The sequence below is a fragment of the Paraphaeosphaeria sporulosa genome (genome assembly GCF_001642045.1).
Source record: "Paraphaeosphaeria sporulosa strain AP3s5-JAC2a unplaced genomic scaffold CC84scaffold_10, whole genome shotgun sequence".
NCBI lineage: Eukaryota > Fungi > Ascomycota > Dothideomycetes > Pleosporales > Didymosphaeriaceae > Paraphaeosphaeria > Paraphaeosphaeria sporulosa.
In genome coordinates this window covers 108,715-125,067 of record NW_017253369.1, presented here as the reverse complement: position 1 = coordinate 125,067, position 16,353 = coordinate 108,715, and the positions used below count along the sequence as shown (strand labels likewise).

General features: G+C 53.6%; 11 protein-coding genes across 11 annotated transcripts; 7 read left to right on the top strand and 4 right to left on the bottom strand.

Moving 5' to 3' along the window:
* Positions 1-232: 232 nt before the first annotated feature.
* CC84DRAFT_1067190 (DNA glycosylase) lies at positions 233-1,048 on the top strand (the record flags this gene model as incomplete). Its single annotated transcript, XM_018173639.1, has 1 exon — positions 233-1,048. A coding segment is annotated over one exon (816 nt), but the record flags the coding sequence as incomplete, so codon positions are not given.
* Positions 1,049-1,263: 215 nt separating this feature from the next.
* On the bottom strand, positions 1,264-2,327 carry CC84DRAFT_186491 (uncharacterized protein). Its single transcript, XM_018185515.1, has one exon. It carries the CDS (start codon positions 2,081-2,083, stop codon positions 1,340-1,342), a length of 744 nt encoding a protein of 247 aa, XP_018031698.1. The 5' UTR covers positions 2,084-2,327; the 3' UTR covers positions 1,264-1,339.
* Positions 2,328-2,966: 639 nt separating this feature from the next.
* CC84DRAFT_1153032 (uncharacterized protein) lies at positions 2,967-3,409 on the top strand (the record flags this gene model as incomplete). The annotated part of the gene is made up of 2 exons (XM_018176826.1): positions 2,967-3,250; positions 3,299-3,409. Exons 1-2 carry the CDS (start codon positions 3,047-3,049, stop codon positions 3,407-3,409), a joined length of 315 nt encoding a protein of 104 aa, XP_018031697.1. The 5' UTR covers positions 2,967-3,046.
* A 312-nt stretch (positions 3,410-3,721) lies between these two features.
* CC84DRAFT_1228343 (uncharacterized protein) lies at positions 3,722-4,268 on the top strand (the record flags this gene model as incomplete). The annotated part of the gene is made up of 2 exons (XM_018183634.1): positions 3,722-4,044; positions 4,102-4,268. 2 exons carry the CDS (start codon positions 3,722-3,724, stop codon positions 4,151-4,153), a joined length of 375 nt encoding a protein of 124 aa, XP_018031696.1. The 3' UTR covers positions 4,154-4,268.
* A 524-nt stretch (positions 4,269-4,792) lies between these two features.
* On the top strand, positions 4,793-5,241 carry CC84DRAFT_1046881 (uncharacterized protein; the record flags this gene model as incomplete). Its single annotated transcript, XM_018173423.2, has 3 exons — positions 4,793-4,892; positions 4,945-5,020; positions 5,115-5,241. Coding segments are annotated over 3 exons (303 nt in total), but the record flags the coding sequence as incomplete, so codon positions are not given.
* CC84DRAFT_1126902 (Fibrillarin) lies at positions 5,219-6,721 on the bottom strand. The gene is made up of 3 exons (XM_018175756.1): positions 6,435-6,721; positions 6,296-6,383; positions 5,219-6,246 (listed from the first exon to the last, which is right to left on the bottom strand). The coding sequence occupies exons 1-3, from the start codon at positions 6,574-6,576 to the stop codon at positions 5,514-5,516; spliced, it is 963 nt and encodes a 320-aa protein (XP_018031694.1). The 5' UTR covers positions 6,577-6,721; the 3' UTR covers positions 5,219-5,513.
* Positions 6,658-7,974, top strand: CC84DRAFT_1262436 (ribosomal protein L22; the record flags this gene model as incomplete). Its single annotated transcript, XM_018185153.1, has 5 exons — positions 6,658-6,724; positions 6,892-6,914; positions 7,008-7,221; positions 7,349-7,536; positions 7,588-7,974. The coding sequence occupies 5 exons, from the start codon at positions 6,658-6,660 to the stop codon at positions 7,732-7,734; spliced, it is 639 nt and encodes a 212-aa protein (XP_018031693.1). The 3' UTR covers positions 7,735-7,974.
* Positions 7,975-7,990: 16 nt separating this feature from the next.
* Positions 7,991-9,344, bottom strand: CC84DRAFT_1198605 (uncharacterized protein; the record flags this gene model as incomplete). Its single annotated transcript, XM_018181578.1, has 1 exon — positions 7,991-9,344. Exon 1 carries the CDS (start codon positions 9,014-9,016, stop codon positions 7,991-7,993), a length of 1,026 nt encoding a protein of 341 aa, XP_018031692.1. The 5' UTR covers positions 9,017-9,344.
* A 595-nt stretch (positions 9,345-9,939) lies between these two features.
* CC84DRAFT_1126891 (MFS general substrate transporter) lies at positions 9,940-11,981 on the top strand. Its single transcript, XM_018175755.1, has 2 exons — positions 9,940-10,548; positions 10,676-11,981. The coding sequence occupies exons 1-2, from the start codon at positions 10,249-10,251 to the stop codon at positions 11,903-11,905; spliced, it is 1,530 nt and encodes a 509-aa protein (XP_018031691.1). The 5' UTR covers positions 9,940-10,248; the 3' UTR covers positions 11,906-11,981.
* Positions 11,982-12,305: 324 nt separating this feature from the next.
* On the top strand, positions 12,306-13,864 carry CC84DRAFT_1167566 (uncharacterized protein). Its single transcript, XM_018179203.1, has one exon. It carries the CDS (start codon positions 12,700-12,702, stop codon positions 13,540-13,542), a length of 843 nt encoding a protein of 280 aa, XP_018031690.1. The 5' UTR covers positions 12,306-12,699; the 3' UTR covers positions 13,543-13,864.
* Positions 13,865-14,285: 421 nt separating this feature from the next.
* CC84DRAFT_1208512 (uncharacterized protein) lies at positions 14,286-15,373 on the bottom strand (the record flags this gene model as incomplete). Its single annotated transcript, XM_018182166.1, has 3 exons — positions 14,286-14,662; positions 14,711-14,753; positions 14,844-15,373. 3 exons carry the CDS (start codon positions 15,371-15,373, stop codon positions 14,465-14,467), a joined length of 771 nt encoding a protein of 256 aa, XP_018031689.1. The 3' UTR covers positions 14,286-14,464.
* Positions 15,374-16,353: the final 980 nt, after the last annotated feature.

The following is a 16,353-nucleotide window of genomic DNA, read 5'->3' as shown; positions in this document are numbered from 1 at the left end:
ACCTGTGAAGACTGAAAAGACACCTAAGAAGATCAAAGAGGAAGACGAAACACCCGCAAGGCCAATTGACACGGGCTCAAAGCGTTCGGCCCCTTCCACCACAACCCGCAGAAGTAAGCGCATTAAGACTGGAAGCAATCAGCAGACAGGGCTGCTATCCCCATCAGGATCCACAGGTTCAGAAGCAGAGTCAGAGGAGGCCTTCGAGCCTAAATCGAAAACCAAAGCCAAATCAGCATCGAAATCAACGGCAACAACCAAAGATCTCTCGTCAAAGAAGCTGCAAGCATACTTCACGAACGCAGGCCAATCGCCATTCCCGACCTTCAAGCACCCAACTAGAGACGAAGCCAAACTTGCGCATCGAATTCTGGCCTCGATGCACGGTGAGCGCACTCGTCCAAAGGAAGTCATCGCGAGCAAAGACCGCGCAGGATGCGGCGACTCGCCATCTGTTCTAGATGCACTAGTGCGCACCATTCTCTCGCAAAACACAAGTGATAAGAACTCGACGCGAGCTAAGCAAAGCATGGACGAAGTTTATGGCGGCTCGGACCAATGGGATGCCATTGTGGCAGGAGGAGAATCGAAACTACAGAAGGCCATCCAAAGCGGCGGTTTGAGCGTGGTGAAGTCTAAAGTCATCATCTCGATCCTAAAGCAAGCGAAAGCCAAGTACGGCGAGTACACCCTAGATCATCTACACCGGGCCAGCAACGAAGACGCCATGCGCGAGATGTTAAACTTCCAAGGCGTGGGTCCCAAGACAGCGAGTTGCGTACTGTTGTTCTGTCTGCAGCGCGAGAGCTTCGCGGTTGATACCCATGTCCATCGTATTACGGGCTTGCTCGGTTGGCGCCCTAAGACCGCGAGTCGCGATGAAACGCATAGCCACCTGGATGTCATGATCCCTGACGAAGACAAGTACGGGCTGCACATCCTGCTCGTCAAACATGGCAAAGTCTGTGACGAGTGTAAAGCTGGAGGCAAGAATTCGGGGAAGTGCGAGTTGCGGAAGGCTTTCCGACAGGGCAAAATCAAGGGAGAGGGCTGTGAGAACGCTGACCTGGAAGATCTGAAGGAGGAAGAGGACGAGACAAAACAGGCAGAGCAAATAAAGGAGGAAGATGAAGAGGTCAAACAAGAAGAGCACATCAAGAAAGAAGATCAGGGCCAGTCCGCATAGCGGCAACGATGATGTTACAATACGCATAGTAAGGTCCTATAACATTACACGTACACAAAGGCATAGACGACTCTACGCGCGGCTTCTTATGGCCTCTAGATCGGACGCAATTATCTCGGCCGCTCCACTGCCTCGTCATCTCCATCTACCAATCTATAGCGTCCCCTCGCCCAAACATCTCGGCAAGGGAAACACATCCCCCACACAAAGACTAATAACCCCATCCACCCACTGCATCTGCCCAAATGCCTTCTCCTCAAAGCTATCCGCCTGATACCCCGTCAAGCTCCCCTCACTCCCCACGGTCCCCTCGAAAACGTTCCCGCTCTTCCGGTTCGTCCACGGATTGCTCACAAACGCGCCGTACTTGCCCGCCGGCACATCGCCCTCGAATTGCTGCAACTGCTGCGACGTCCAGGACTGGCTATAGTCGATGGAGACCGATGCAGACAGGAAATCCTCGACGATACCAAGGGTCGCGGACGTGCCGACGGAGATGCTGTTCGAGATCTCGTAGCCTGTGGATACGGTGATGGTGGTGGGCGCGCCGGAGACGACTTGCGACATTTGAACGTCCCAGCCGAGAAAGCGGGAGTCGGGGTTGGGGATGACAATGGTGGAGCTGCCGCGCTTTTGGATGGAGCGGGTTTGTCTCTGGGTGACGCTCGTGCTGGGACCCGAAGAGGTGACGAGGTTGGGGTTGAGGTTTCCGGGCATTGGAGGGACGGTGCCGTTCTTGCGGAGGGCTTCGAGCTCGTTGAGTTCAGTGCGTTTAATGATTTGGTAGCGGCCGTTGCCATAGAGGACGACGTCGTCAGCGCGGAGTTTGATTGTGGAGGGGGCGGCCATGGCGGTAGTGCCCATGGCGACTATGGCTAGGAGCTGAGAGGCGAGCATGGTGATAAAGAGTGATGGGTGAAAGAACAGAATCAGCGAACGACTGTGGTAAGCAATAGAAGGATAAATGAATGGATGAGGTGGTGGACTCTTCCCAGGGACCTCCAGCAGACTTATACCATCTTCTCCATCTCTACCTCACATCGAAGGCAGCCATGTAACCCTCCGCATCATGCGGTACCTTCTTGGCAGGACTCACAGTGGAGCAAACAAGGTACACCCTTCGGGCCGAACAACTCCTGACTCTCATGGTTGACCTTCCCTGCAGACCCCTATTCGCTTGGTAGTTGTAAGCCGTTGACCGTCAACCGGCTGAACGCTACCCTATCCGTCCTCTCCCGAGTTACCCTAATTTAGGATGCCCCTACGCATGCTCCCCGATCGCATAACTCCTATTGGCTGCCTGTCTCTACACTTCTCCCTTTGGCGTGTCGAAACATGCGGCCCGACTCGACGGTCCGACTCCGCATAAACCGCATGAACAACACTACGTCTCATCGTAAGGACCCCACTGTAACCTCAACCACGTGGGCGCATATTCTGTTATCTCGGCCTTTCTTTTTGTCTTGGGGTTTCTAAATGCGGGCGGGCTGAGTAGAAGATTTTCCTGTTTATTGGGCGTTTTGAGAAGCCAAACGTACGATGGGAGAAGGGAGGATGTTTCAAAGTGAAGAGAACCGCCACTTTGTCGCCGAGATACACCCGTATACGGAGTTTGGCTTCCGGGGGTGGGAAAGCGTTGGTTCCTGCAGGTCTTGGCTAGATATCGCGGTATGTCATGGATACTGAGTGCAGCTCCTGAACACTGCCTACAAGTACGGCCCCATTGCGCACTCATCTCGCTCATCACAGCTCATCAGCTTGTAATCCACACTCGTTCCTGAACACTGTCATTCGTTTACCAAACACATTCGCTACTTCACGCTCGTTTCACTAAGTCGACATCTGAACAGCCCTTCCAAAATGCACTTCACATCCACCCTCATCTTCGCCACGACACTGCTCGCACCCTTTGCAGCTGCTGATCTCCACTGGAGCGGCTTGTGCGTCGACAACGTCGGCGGGCAAAACGTTTACAACGATGCCGCAACCAAGGCTGCATGCACAGCTTACGCAGCGCGGAATACTGGATCAGAGCAGTGGGATACGTGCCCAGACTGTGTAATGGTAAGCAGTTCTGAAACAGAAGAAGGGGACGTATGCTGACTTTGGTAGCAAACGGTGGGAGGACTTCCTTCGTGCAACTCGCCCGCGAAGCATATTGGGGGCGATGAACTGAGCTACTACTGTGAGCAGAATGGGGCTGGGGGCTCTATCGCGGACTAGAAGATGCAAATAAGGCTTGATAGTTTGAAAATGTAATACTTTTGTCTATGCTGCCAACACGTATGATTAGAAGATTTTTCGTGTGATATAGTTGATTCAAGAATGAAGTGATTTTTCGAATCGCGACAATAACTTACGAGAATCGAATGATGTTTATAATAGCGTTAAGGGCGTTTTGAGACAATCCTGAATTTTAATTTTTTCCGCTTTCTCTACAATGGCAGACGTGTAAACTCGGGGGATACGTTCCAAAGAATATATCGGGTAGGCACGGGCCAATTGGCAACCGCCTTCGCGTTCCATAGTGCTAAAATGTATAGGCCTGGAGATATTGTGCTGATGTTACAGACGTGTGCCCTGGTCTACCAAAAGTATCAAATTCAGGGTGCAAGTAGCGGTGGACCCTTCACTTTAGCCGTAGCCGCGATTGCGCCAAAAAGGGAAGTCCTCGCAACTAGGATCATCGCCGGTGCAGTGCCAATAGAGGCGGGACGTCGCTGTAGGAACTTCAGGCGTCTCCTCGGCAAATATTTGCTTCTAGCATTCCCGTGGTGTTCCAAACTGCAAGCACGATCCCAACTTCAACCAGAGGTCAGGAACATTCGAAGCGGTCAGATTGCTATTTTCGATGAAGAGTAAGTACAATTCCCTGAGCAGAGAGCGGCACTGGCCAGACTAGAAACACTTCTCAGAAACGAGACTACGGGCAGTGTGGAATGCTACCGCGCCCTGAATAGTTATTGAGGATTCGAACTGGAAGCTCTTCGGGACAAGAGCCCGGTTCTCTTGGCATATGGGACCGAAGATTAAGCTGCACCTCTTGGTGGGGGTCGCTACATCGCAGAGCGCATAGGTCCAATATGTGAGCTGACTGTGCTTGTGCACATCATGACATGGTAGCACCCCTTTGCGGGCGGGAACTGAAATGGAAGCTCAGATCGTGAAAGTAGAAAAGCAAGATGACGGCCCCGGACTTTTGGGTCGCAAATACTCTACCATTGAAACTCCATGGTAAACTCCCTGAATGTAACCTACACCTCCTACCAACCAACACACTCAGCTACTCATACCTTCCTAACTAACGCACATGGTTATTGCCCAATCGCCCTGCCGCCCCGTGGCTATCAAGACCGCGAATGTGACACAACGCGCTCCTCGCGTCAACCTGCTCCAAGGGATGCCCACAGCGCGCACAAAACCGCTTTGCCATCCCGCATGCAATGTCTCACTGTACTCACCATCCAGCCCATCATGAAGCTGCTCCCCCTCGCCACATTCTGCGCCACCGTTCTCGGTCTCCCAACTCTCCATCGTCGGTCCGACTCTTGTCCCCAGCCTTATTCCTCACACCAGACTCACAAACCTAGGGACGACCCTCCACCTGCGCCTGCGCCCGTGCTCAAGAACACACATCTGTACCTCTGCTCAGAAGCCGGTTTCGAAGGCGCTTGTGAAAACGTGCAGGTTGATCTGGGGAAATGCTGTGAGTCTGCCACTTCTCCACTCCCTCTGAATTAGTCATTGACGCCAAGCAGACAATGCGGACGATAAGTTGAACGATAAGATATCGTCGACGGGGCCGGATAAGGGGTATTTCTGCACGGCGTATCCGTATGTTTGATCCGCTCCATTAAGTGTTGTAAAGCGGGGCGGGGCGGAGCGGAGCGGGAACCATTGGAGTAGAAGAGACGCTAACAGCACAAAGGGATTTCGACTGTAGCGGAAAGGCATTTCCATTCGTAAATCCGGGCATCTGGGATTTGGCGAACTATGGCTTTGGAGACATTATCAGCTCGTGGAGGTGTGATGAGTTGGGTGGACTGGATGATTGAGATGAACAGCGCAAAGTCCTTGTCTTGCCCACGTTGCGAGCTCGCTGCCCTAGTGGCTGAGGACATGCGCAAAGGTTAGCTCACAGAGCTGGAAGAAAATGAAGTTCAAATCTTTTGGTATGCGAGAAACTCAAAACAGAGAACCGGTAGTACATAATTGCCCACCCTAAGCGCCGTGAAACGCCAGCCTTTCCGAGCTATCGGTATCACACAACCCATCTGTCTCGTAAAGCATGAAAATCCGCACTCTAACCTCTGCTTCAGTCTCGCTTCTATGCCGCACGCTGGTAGATACCGGCGACAAGAGCGTGATCACGCTCGAAGGGCTCGAGCGTCAATTGCTCCTTTGGCTTAATGCCCATCTCCCTCATCTTATTGACCTCAGAGGCGAACACGGCCTCAGGGGCAGCGGTCGAATCGATACAGTTAGCCTTGATAGAGATGAGAACGCCGCCGCCGACCTTTAGGAAGAGGCTGGCATTGAGACCGACAATACGAGCTTGATCTGGCTGAGCAACGTCTGCGAAGATGCAGTCCACCATAGGCAGAAGCATACGGTACTTCAGCGGGTGACGGGCGTCCTCGACGATGGGTATGACGTTCGTGCGGTGAGTAGCCATGTTGATCAGGTCACGACCAGATCGGTGGGAGAACTCGACGGCGTAGACTGTGCCCTCTGGGCCAACAATGTCGGCAACGTGCGAGACGCTGGTTCCGGACGCAGCGCCGAGGTAAAGAACCTTGCTTCCGGGCTTCATGTAGATGTCGTCGACACCACCCAAGATACCAGCGGCAAGCTTGGATCGGAAAGGGTTCCACACGCGGTATTCGGTTGTAGTAGCGGGGGCATCGTCGCCGTTGGCCGGGTTCGCGCTGTTCGCAATGCTGATGCGCTTCTCGCCGTAGACGCTCTCGCCAGGTGTGAGGTTCTTGGTGAGCAGGAGATCCTCTTTGCCTCTGCCCACAAAAACTCCAGCATGACGATGAGGCTCAACAATGACCTTGCTATGCACATTGTTAGCCGGGATTCAGCGTCTTGCGCATGATGACTTACGCCCCGCCGCGAGCTCCCGCTCCGCCGCGCCCGCCTCCTCTCGGCGCGCCTCTGCCCCTTGGAGCACCTCGTCCAGCACCTCGCCCGCCTGAGGGAACATGTTAGTCAAGGGCAGGTTGCTGTTCTCCAAACTACTTACCACCTCGTCCACCTCGATCACCGAAACCTCCACGGCCTCCTCCACGGCCTCCACGGCCACCGCGATCGCCAAAGCCACCACGTGACCCGCCGCGGCCTCTGTCGCCTCCAAACCCGCCTCGACCTCTAGGAGTGAACGCCATAGGTGATGATGGTATAGTTCGAGCGCTTCCTGCGATTGTGTGGTTGCTGTGGGCGCGTTGCTGTCAGGGACAGCTGTTGCGATGAAGCTGACAGAAAAACCCCCAGAAATTTATTGGGTGAATGCGCTGCTGTCGGCGGTTGCTGTTGGTGGAGTCTGAAGCTCTGAACTGAAGTTCAGACAGACAGACTTTTTTTTGGATCCATTGCGCTAAGGCACAAAAAGATCCGTGCGTCGGCAAATATTGGCTTAGGTAACCGCCCACACAGGCTTCGAATTTGCTTCGCGCGAACATCGACCTCAACTAACCACACAGGATACCCGCCGCACATCACGATGGTACGTCGTCCGCCGTCCCTGGAGCTGCAAACAGCGCCTCGATAACATATCGCGCGCACACGCAATCGCGACACCAGCTAATTGGTTTCGCAGGTCCGCTACGCAGCCACCTCGATTGACAACGCAAAGTCCGCCAGGGCTCGCGGCAGCTACCTCCGCACCTCGTTCAAGAACACCCGCGAGACTGCCCAGGCTATCAACGGATGGCGCCTTGAGCGTGCCCTCACCTTCCTCGGCAATGTCATCGAGCACAAGGAGGCCGTTCCCATGAGGCGGTACGCTGGCAGCACCGGCCGCACTGCGCAGGGTGAGTGGCTGCGAATTTTTCTATGCGGACGATGCGAAAGAGCTGGAATCGCGATTTTTCGGCCTGTTGGAACACGAGACATTGCGGCTTTCGTTGGGTTGAGTGCATGGGACTGACACTTACCTAGGCAAGGCTTTCGGTGTCTCCAAGGCCCGCTGGCCCGTCAAGAGCGCCGAGTTCGTCCTCGGTCTGCTCAAGAACGCTGAGGCCAACGCCGACACTAAGGGTCTCGACACCAGCAACTTGGTCGTCAAGCACATCCAGGTCAACCAGGCCCCCAAGCAGCGAAGGCGCACATACCGCGCCCACGGCCGTGTATGTCCATGTTGAATCTGAACAGATCTGTGCAATCCCTAACATGTGCAGATCAACCCCTACATGTCGAACCCCTGCCACATTGAGCTTATCCTCACCGAGGCCAACGAGGCCGTCCAGAAGGCCGAGCCCATTGCCCACCGCCTGAACTCCAGGCAGCAGGGTCGCGCGACCCGCCGGGCCATCACCGCCGCATAGAGAAGAGTTATTGGGGTCGGCACGGTGTCTAGGGGAAGGAAAACGGAGACGGCATGGGCAAGGTCTAGGCGTCAATGAGCGATGATCATAGGGAATTTCATACCTTCACGTGTACTCCAGCTGATTGGAGGGTCATTATACCGGTGTCTGCGATAAAATTTCGAGGCCAAGGCCTGTTCCCAATCTCTGATGAAGAGACGACAACCTCTCAACTAGTTTCCCAATACTCAACGAAGCACCTGTTTGAGATCTAGCTCTACCAGTAATTGCTGAACCACATTGCAGTCAGCGACAATACCAACATCAACCGCCACTCCACCAATAACTGTCCCGCCGTACCTTCGCCCTCGCCCTTCTGTCCCTCCGCAAACCCATTCTGCTCCCCGCCCAAATACAAAGCCCCCAACTCCGTCAACCCCCCATCATCATCAAACAACGCCACCCCATCCCCAGTCCACTCATTCGCATCACCTTCCCTAAAAGCTCCAAACCACGCATACTTCTCCACATAATCCAAGCCATCCAGATATGGCAACGTCGCATTCATCATCTGCACAGTCGTCTGCGCATCCTGCTGCGGCAACGCCAACTCTGTAACCCAGATCTTCAGCCTATCGTCCCCTTCACGCGAGCCATTGGTGTTGTAGAACTCATCCAGCGTCCCCAGCCACGACGCAAGCCCGTCAAACGCCCCGTACCAGTGCGCGGCGATAAAGTCCGTGGGGCACCCACTCTCCGAGTCGATGTCGTAGCACGACGCGTTGAAGCTTTTTAACCACTCCAGCCCATTCCCTGAACCTGTCACGCTGGGGTGGCTGATCTTCCACTTGCGTTCACCGGACTCGCCGTCCCGGAACTTGGTAATGTGCTCGATGTACGCTTTCGCGGCGTCTTCGGGACTTATGCTGCTCCCGCCGCTCTCGGTTGTGCCGTCCGGTTCGTTGAAACTTAACAGGTGGGTAGAGGAGTCTGGGAGTGCGGAGAGTTGGCGAGATATTGAGTCTGAGGATGCTTCATCGAGGCCGTGGATTAGAGGGACGAACTCTAGATTCTTAGAGGGAACCTGCGGTGGTGGAGAGGGTGCCCAATTGTAGTACCATTTAAGTGGCGTGCGGGAGGAGGTGAGGATGTTGTTGTCGGCCTCGTTAGTATTTCCGACGTAGGCGAAGCCACGCTTGTTATCTTGAGCGAGAACAGGGACGAGAAGCGCGGTGAGGGCAACGAGCGTGGATGTTCTTTGTCTTCGACGTTCATTATTTCTTAGTTGTGTGTGTCGCGCCATTGTTGGCGTGGGTATGTCGCAGCTGTTGTCAACTATCTTTTTCAATGTGACATAGGCAGGGATTTCCGAGGACCAGGTTAAAGAGTCTCATCGCAAGAGGGGCATTTCCTCGTCTATATTGCATATTGCAACTGATAAGACTGCTGAAGTGGCGGTGCCATGGCTACTTCCTCGTGTGCTGCTAGGCCTACGTCATGACATAGAAACTTGGCAAGAACCATGCGAGGCCAGCGGTGTTATTGATGGAGAATATGGCAAGGCCGAATCTTTGACCATATGAAATGATTGTACTGAGATTTGAGGCTGCAATAAGTCTTCTTGGGTGAAGTATTGGTGTTGACGTTGAAATCGTCGATGAGCGCTGCGAGGGGGTTTAGATTGGGTTTAGCGGTTTTTATCACACGTTTGAGCATCTCCCGAGGTCAAGGCAACTTGCTGTGCTCATGTCCACTATTGCGTGCACACCGACCAAAAATGATCCTACATTGAGTAGCGCGTGGTGAGTCTAATGTTTTTGATCGTGATATCTTCGCTTGAAATTCCACAGGCTCAGTGCTTATTGGAACGTGGGTAAACCGTGAGCCGTGCCGCTAGCGCCCGCAAAGTCAGTACGTAGTGGTACTACTCACAACGCTACTTTGACGCTGCTACTATAAATCGCCCTGAGGCCTACATAGTACAAATCTGCGCCGCGATGCACTCATACCAGCAACTTGCTACTCGTCTGCGTATTGATAATGGGTCGTAGGATTCGCAGTACGGCCCGCACATCCTGAACATCCCCAGATCCATACCCCGCCAAACCCAATCCAATGAACTTTACCCGCTCCCGGATTCAACACCGCGAACCTTGTGACACCGTAACATCAGCAACCGCTCAATTGACTAGCCAGCAACACACCCCTCTCACAGCGACAAATCACGGAACAGCATCTCCACCAAGACTGAGGACGTTCGGCACCTCGCTACGATGACCAGGCCTTTGTCCGGGGAGCGGGTAGCGATCCTGGCCAACAGGACATGTAGGTGATCTCGTTTGTAATTTAGGCCCGTAAAAAGGTCCCTGGCACAGGCACGGCTGCTCATTAAGCTTCGTATAAGAACTCTTATGCACCTCTTGTGCCCTCCTCCCGCAGCCACCTTTCTTGTCCTATAACATACCGTCCTCTGACTGTTTGCGCTTAGCCAACAGTCCAGACTACGGGGCCATCACATCAGCCTCCAGCAGCACAATGGCCGCCGGCACCGACACTAAGCCAGCAGTTGACGAAATATCGGACGATGTCGTGAAAGCGACGGAACCTGGGCATGGCCATGCGCATGGGAGGATACAGCCGCCGCCGCTGGTTGCGGCGATGTCGCAGGAGTACCGGTTGGAGGCCGAGGCCAAGCTGCGGAAGAAGATCGACACGCGATTGCTACCGATGATTATTCTGATGTACATTATGAATTATCTGGATCGCAACAATATTGCGGCGGTGCGATTGGCGGGATTGCAGGACGAGTTGAATTTGACGAGCACGCAGTATCAGGTCAGTTTGCAGTTCATTACCGTTCATCACATTTGTTTCCGGAAGAAAAGTCAGTGGGTGGTGTGGGATTTGCGGTACCCACCATCTCCGCTATTAACGCTGTGCTCTGTACTAACAATGGACACAGACAACAGTTTCAATCCTGTTCGTTGGCTATATCCTGATGCAAGTGCCGAGCAATTTACTATTGAATAAGACCGGAAAGCCAGCTCTCTTTCTTCCCATTTGCATGATCATCTGGGGAGTTATCTCGGGCGCAACAGGCGCTTGCCAAAGTTTTGGAGGCCTTGTAGCATGCCGATTTTTCCTTGGTTTCATCGAAGCCGTATACTTCCCTGGTTGTCTGTTCTACTTGTCGTCATGGTACACTAGGAAAGAGCTTGGGTTCAGGACTGCAGTGTTGTACTCCGGCTCTCTCATCTCCGGTGCTTTCGGAGGACTGGTCACCGCCGGTATCACCAGCAACATGAACAACGTCAAAGGCCTCAGGGCTTGGCGATGGGTCTTCATCATTGAGGGTGCGATTACCGTCGTCATTGCCTTTGGAGCCTTCTTCGTGCTGCCCAACATGCCCCGGACTACGGCATGGTTGAGTGAGGAAGAGCGTCAGCTAGCAACGTTCCGCTTGGTCGAGGATGTCGGCGAGGAAGATTGGACGTCTTCTGAATCGCAAACCTTGTTCCATGGATTTAAGCTCGCACTGGCTGATATCAAGACCTGGATTTTGACAGTCCTTCTTCTGGCCATCGTCTCATCGGCGTCCGTCACGAACTTCTTTCCGACGATAGTGAAGACGCTCGGGTACAACAATGTGAAGACTTTGCTGCTTACCGCTCCACCTTACGTTCTTGCGGTCATCACGACATACCTGAATGCATGGCACGCAGACCGCACAGGAGAGCGCTTCTTCCATATTGTGCTTCCCCTTTGCGTCGGCGTCGTAGCTTTCATCCTCTGTGCTGCAACGCACTCCACCGCGCCGCGGTACGTCGCCATGATGTTGATGGTTCCCGGAGTATACACCGGCTATGTCGTTGCGCTCGCCTGGATATCGAATTCCCTACCGCGTCCGGCGGCGAAGCGCGCTGCTGCCCTCGCGTTCATCAACGCCATCTCGAACACCAGTTCAATTTACGCGAGTTACATGTATCCGCAGCCGAAGAGTGGGCAGCCAAACTTGACGATCCCACTGAGCGTAGACTGCGCAACGGCTGCGCTAGCTATCATTATGGCGGGTGTGATGAGGGTCATCTTGGGCAGGCTGAATAAGAAATTGGATAGAGGAGAGCATGTAGAGGGTGCTATTAATGCGGTCCCAGGGGTGGCGCAGGAGAACGGGTTTAGATTCCTAGTGTGAGAGTGCGAGGACTCTGATGCGAGATGCATTCGTAAGGAGAAGGCACAACATGGCACCGCCATTACGATCAACAAAGCGATAATAGATTACCATTTCAATGTGTGGACGGCCTTCGGCCATGAACCGTTGCCACTCGGGCATCAAAGGTTTCGCCAAGTCACGACGTGCGACTCACGCACCATACATTCCACTGATAGAGAATGGGCATTCTAGGCTAGCCTTCGTTGATTCACGGCTGGAGCTTCGAGGCCCATGACATGAACATTCGTCCTGTCTGGTGAACCTGGGCGATAAGTTCGCGTGAAAGCTTCGCTGACCATCGCACGTGACTCGGCTAGTGCCGGGCGCCAAATTCTTGCCCCATAGTCTGCGGATCTTGAAACTGAAGGTGCGTCCCATCGCCGCCATCGCGCATACGTCAACCCTCCCCTCCACTGCTGTACCCTGGCCTGTCCGCGTCTCCACATATACGCGCCCGGCTTCACTACGCGCGACCGCTCTGTCCATCGTTATTGAGGACACTTACTTCACCCTCTGTATCAAGATTAGCTACGTCGCAGCTATCGATTACAGCACACAGCCAAATCGCTGTTCACGCACTATGCATTCACGGATCTAAATCAGACGGCCGGTGCAACTCAAACACTCTCTCCGCACGGTGTTATCGCCCTACTTTATCAACTGGCCCGAACGGCAATCGCTTTTGTCGATCAACGCGCAGTAGGCAGCAACTCCGCTAGTCAGCTGACGCCACCAAGTCACTCAGACTACTCGCGACTGAACATCACATCATCATGGACTTCTCGAACAACGCCTTCAGGCCGAAGAAAGAGTCCGCAACGCTCTCTGCCGACACCATGGGTCATGCGCAAGCAGTAGAAGCCTGCCGTTGGGGTTGGGCCGTTGATCCCCAGGTTACAGGGACACCGACGCCACGCGCGTCTGCACCAGCGGTGCAAGCGCGCCAAATCGCGACCTCGCAAATCACGCGTCCAAATCGTTCGACACCCTGCCGCGGCCGTCTCTATCATCAACTATCATGCTCACACCGAATTCGAACCGATCTTGTCGAGGATTGCGGCTCAAATTGTCTGGAGCCCCACGGTCTCGTGTCTGACGTTCCGTTCTTCTGCCAAGAATGCGTCGAGCAAGAAGCAAAGACTATCTGGGCAACGCGCGAAGCAGAGCACAACGCCTTGTACCCCTCTCTAGCCGATATGACCAAAGAGCAGTCTGACATCTGGTACGACGGGCACCGCAAGCTCGAGGCGTCGTTCACACGCGACCGGAAGATCTACGAGATGGAGCTCCGCTCGACCACGCGTCCCAGCAACGTATGCTCAGCACTCCAGTACAGCGAGGAAGAGAAGGCCTTCGCAGCAGAATTGGACTCGCTCTCTCTCGCCATGATGTCATCAAACACCAGTGCCATCTCAGAGACCCAGTCTCCTCCCCGTAAGCGAATTGGCCTGCCAAACGACGCGTCTGAGCAGATCCACTGGGGCCTCAATTCACTGACCATCGACCGCGGCTCGTGCGGTCCGGAGTTCACCGCTGCACAGCCCTCAAACGGCATCTCGCCGCTGCAGGCTATGAGCGAGGAGGAGCTTTGGGGGCGTCCTCGGGAGCGCAAGTAGGATGCGCAGACATTTGGCTGTATCATCACGAAGCAGATGACCGATATGGGGTGTTCGGATCTATGAATGATTTGCATTTAGCGACATAGGCATTGGTATGGAGTTTGGACAGAACAAAACCACTATGAAGATGGAAGATGAAGGGGTGTACCACCACAGTGTGCAACAATGAATGTATACGTCATCACAATGAATGATCATCGTTTTTTGGAATTTCCGCGTTTCTCAAGAATGGTTTCTGCTTAGTGGAAGTGGAATCGTGATTTTCGATTTACATATGTCGCTATTGTTGTTGTTTTGTTGTAGTCCACTTCAATCAGACCCTCATCTCCTGATTCTTCGTGTGTAGAAGCAAAAGGTTCTTTTTAGCATGCATTTATGATGAGGGTGATGGCGTAAAGTGGTTTGATGTTGCTGCCTGGGAGAGGATTCCAGATAGAACTCAGCCTTGTCGTTGGGCGGCAACATATTTACTAGTAGCCTGGAGTTGTTGCTGACAGAAAGATCAGTCGTGGCGAAGTGAAGCTAAGAGCGGCGGGAACTCAGCTTTCCAGGGCAAATGCGGGGTATAGGGAATTAGGTCAATTCGCCTTGGGGACAACTTGTAATTGAGCCTTTGTGGTCAATATTGTCACCAAAGCCTGACCTGATAATGGCCTAGCCTTCCTAGAATGCTTGGATAGAACTTAGCACTAGTCGTAAGTGTAGTTTTGCATTCGATCGTATGAATTAATGCACAAATCCCTTAGGGCATGTGGCAACAAAACAAATATCGTAATGTAGCAACGCCGTCGTCACGTATATGGATACCATCCTCCTTTTTCATGACATTCAGCCCTGCGACTAACTGCGGACAGTGAATCCTGGCATGTCCAACTGTCTCTTCTCCCAACCTGCTCCTGATCTATCCTAGACCGTATGCTTATCGAGAACTTGCACTGACTCCTCGGTCTCCCGGCGCCTTCATCGATCTGCGTAGATCGCCGACCGGCCGTTCGGTCGCTTCGACGCTGGAGACGAAGGTATTGGTAGCCTTTTCTGGAGTTGACGTCCATATATGTTGGCACTGGCTCTGCATAAATTGCAGCGAACAACAATGACCATACTTTTGGGCCGATATCTACTATCAGTCAGCGTGAGATTGCGAAAGGTCACTGGTAGCACTTACTGTAGACAGTGCCAGGCACGAGCGTGGGAATTCTGAGCGTATCCTGCGATGGGCATTGCCCGATCACATTCTTCGGACATCACTCTTCTCTTGGCGCAATTGAATAACGATTCTCCTCCTGGCCCTTGCTCACCGAATCATGTACGCTGCGTATACACCTGCTTCCGGCTGTGCAGTAGCACGAGTCGACATGTCGCCGAACATGCGACCGTCGTCGTAATTAGGCGTCAGAGGACTGACGATGTGTACCGGATGCTCCTGCGGATGCTCTGGTTCAATTATAGTATCCCGCTCAAGAACTTCCGCGTCTTCCATCTCGTGTCTCGGCTCCGAATCGCCCATCTCGCACAACGGTGTCCCCACTAGCTCTACCATCTTCTTTTCCTTCGATTGTAGCTCCGGTTGCGCGTTGCCATCTTTCCCTTTATTCCTCGGTGACGTTTTTCGACGTATTCGTCTTTGCCGCTTGAGGTAGAGATGTATCGATATCGAAATTACGACGATGAGGATCAGGACGAGCGAAATGATGAGCATAATCTCACCAGCCTGAACGACCTCTGGTTTGGATAATGGGTTGCTCGCTGCCGTGTGCGAAGGGTCAGCCTTTTCCGGCTGCGTAGGCTGCTGCGGAGTGCCATTCTGATCCAATGGCCGCGGTGCCATCTTCGCTTTCGTGGAACAAGATCGCGGTTATCAGTGGCTATCGCTCGTTGAAATGCATCCGTGATTCAGCAAGTCGTGGTGATTGTGGAGTATTGTGGGTCGGCCGTTAAATCGTTCGTTTCTAGCGTTGAGGTCGTTGACAGCCTCCAACGCCAGCGAGAGGGTTCCGAGGAGAAGAGAGCCACACCTGAACGCCTCTAGAGCGGCCGTAAGCCCTCAAGTACGGACGCCATTGCCAGCGCGCGACAGGTCGAGCTCAAGGATACGAGCTGAGCATGCAGCCACGGCGTCGAAAACGGAAGTCAGTTGGCACAGGAACAGGGGACGAACCCGTCAGGATGGGTTGGACAGGGGTATTTTGGCTAGGCGAGCGAATCTGGAGGATGGACGGCGACCACTGAAGATCAGTCCAGTGTCTGTGCGGGTTGGGGCGGATGCATTGCGAACAGGGCCAGGGGCCAGAATTGTGGCCAGGTGCACTCAGATCACTGTCTGGGAATGCGAATGCCGAAATGAACACTTGAAACTCAACATGTACCTGAGCAACAAAGGGTGCTTAAAATTCCCTAGATGTCCAATTGTCGTATCGCACCGAAGATGCTCCACAGATAGTCCCCGAATTATACACCGGACTTCGACACTACTCCGGTGCCACACGGGAGCCAGGCACTCGGCAGCTAGCACGCGATTCCCCGCGAGGCATCAAGCCCCACAAGAACCACACGCAAGTCTGGCGCATTTTCCACCTTGCTAGAACCCACGCGATAGTGGTCCTGATTGTAATTCTCCTCCTCTCACAGCGCTTTTTCCGGCCCGACTCCAGCAAGTGCCGTACCAATGCTGTGGTGCCGGAACAGGAAGGAGAGTTATACCCCGGGTCTGGGCAACGCAAGGAGTCTGTCCGAGCGATCTGCTGATTGGCAGTCTCATTCGATCCTGCAAAGCCTTTGTTTTGGAAGCCTGGGCTATATGTGCGGATA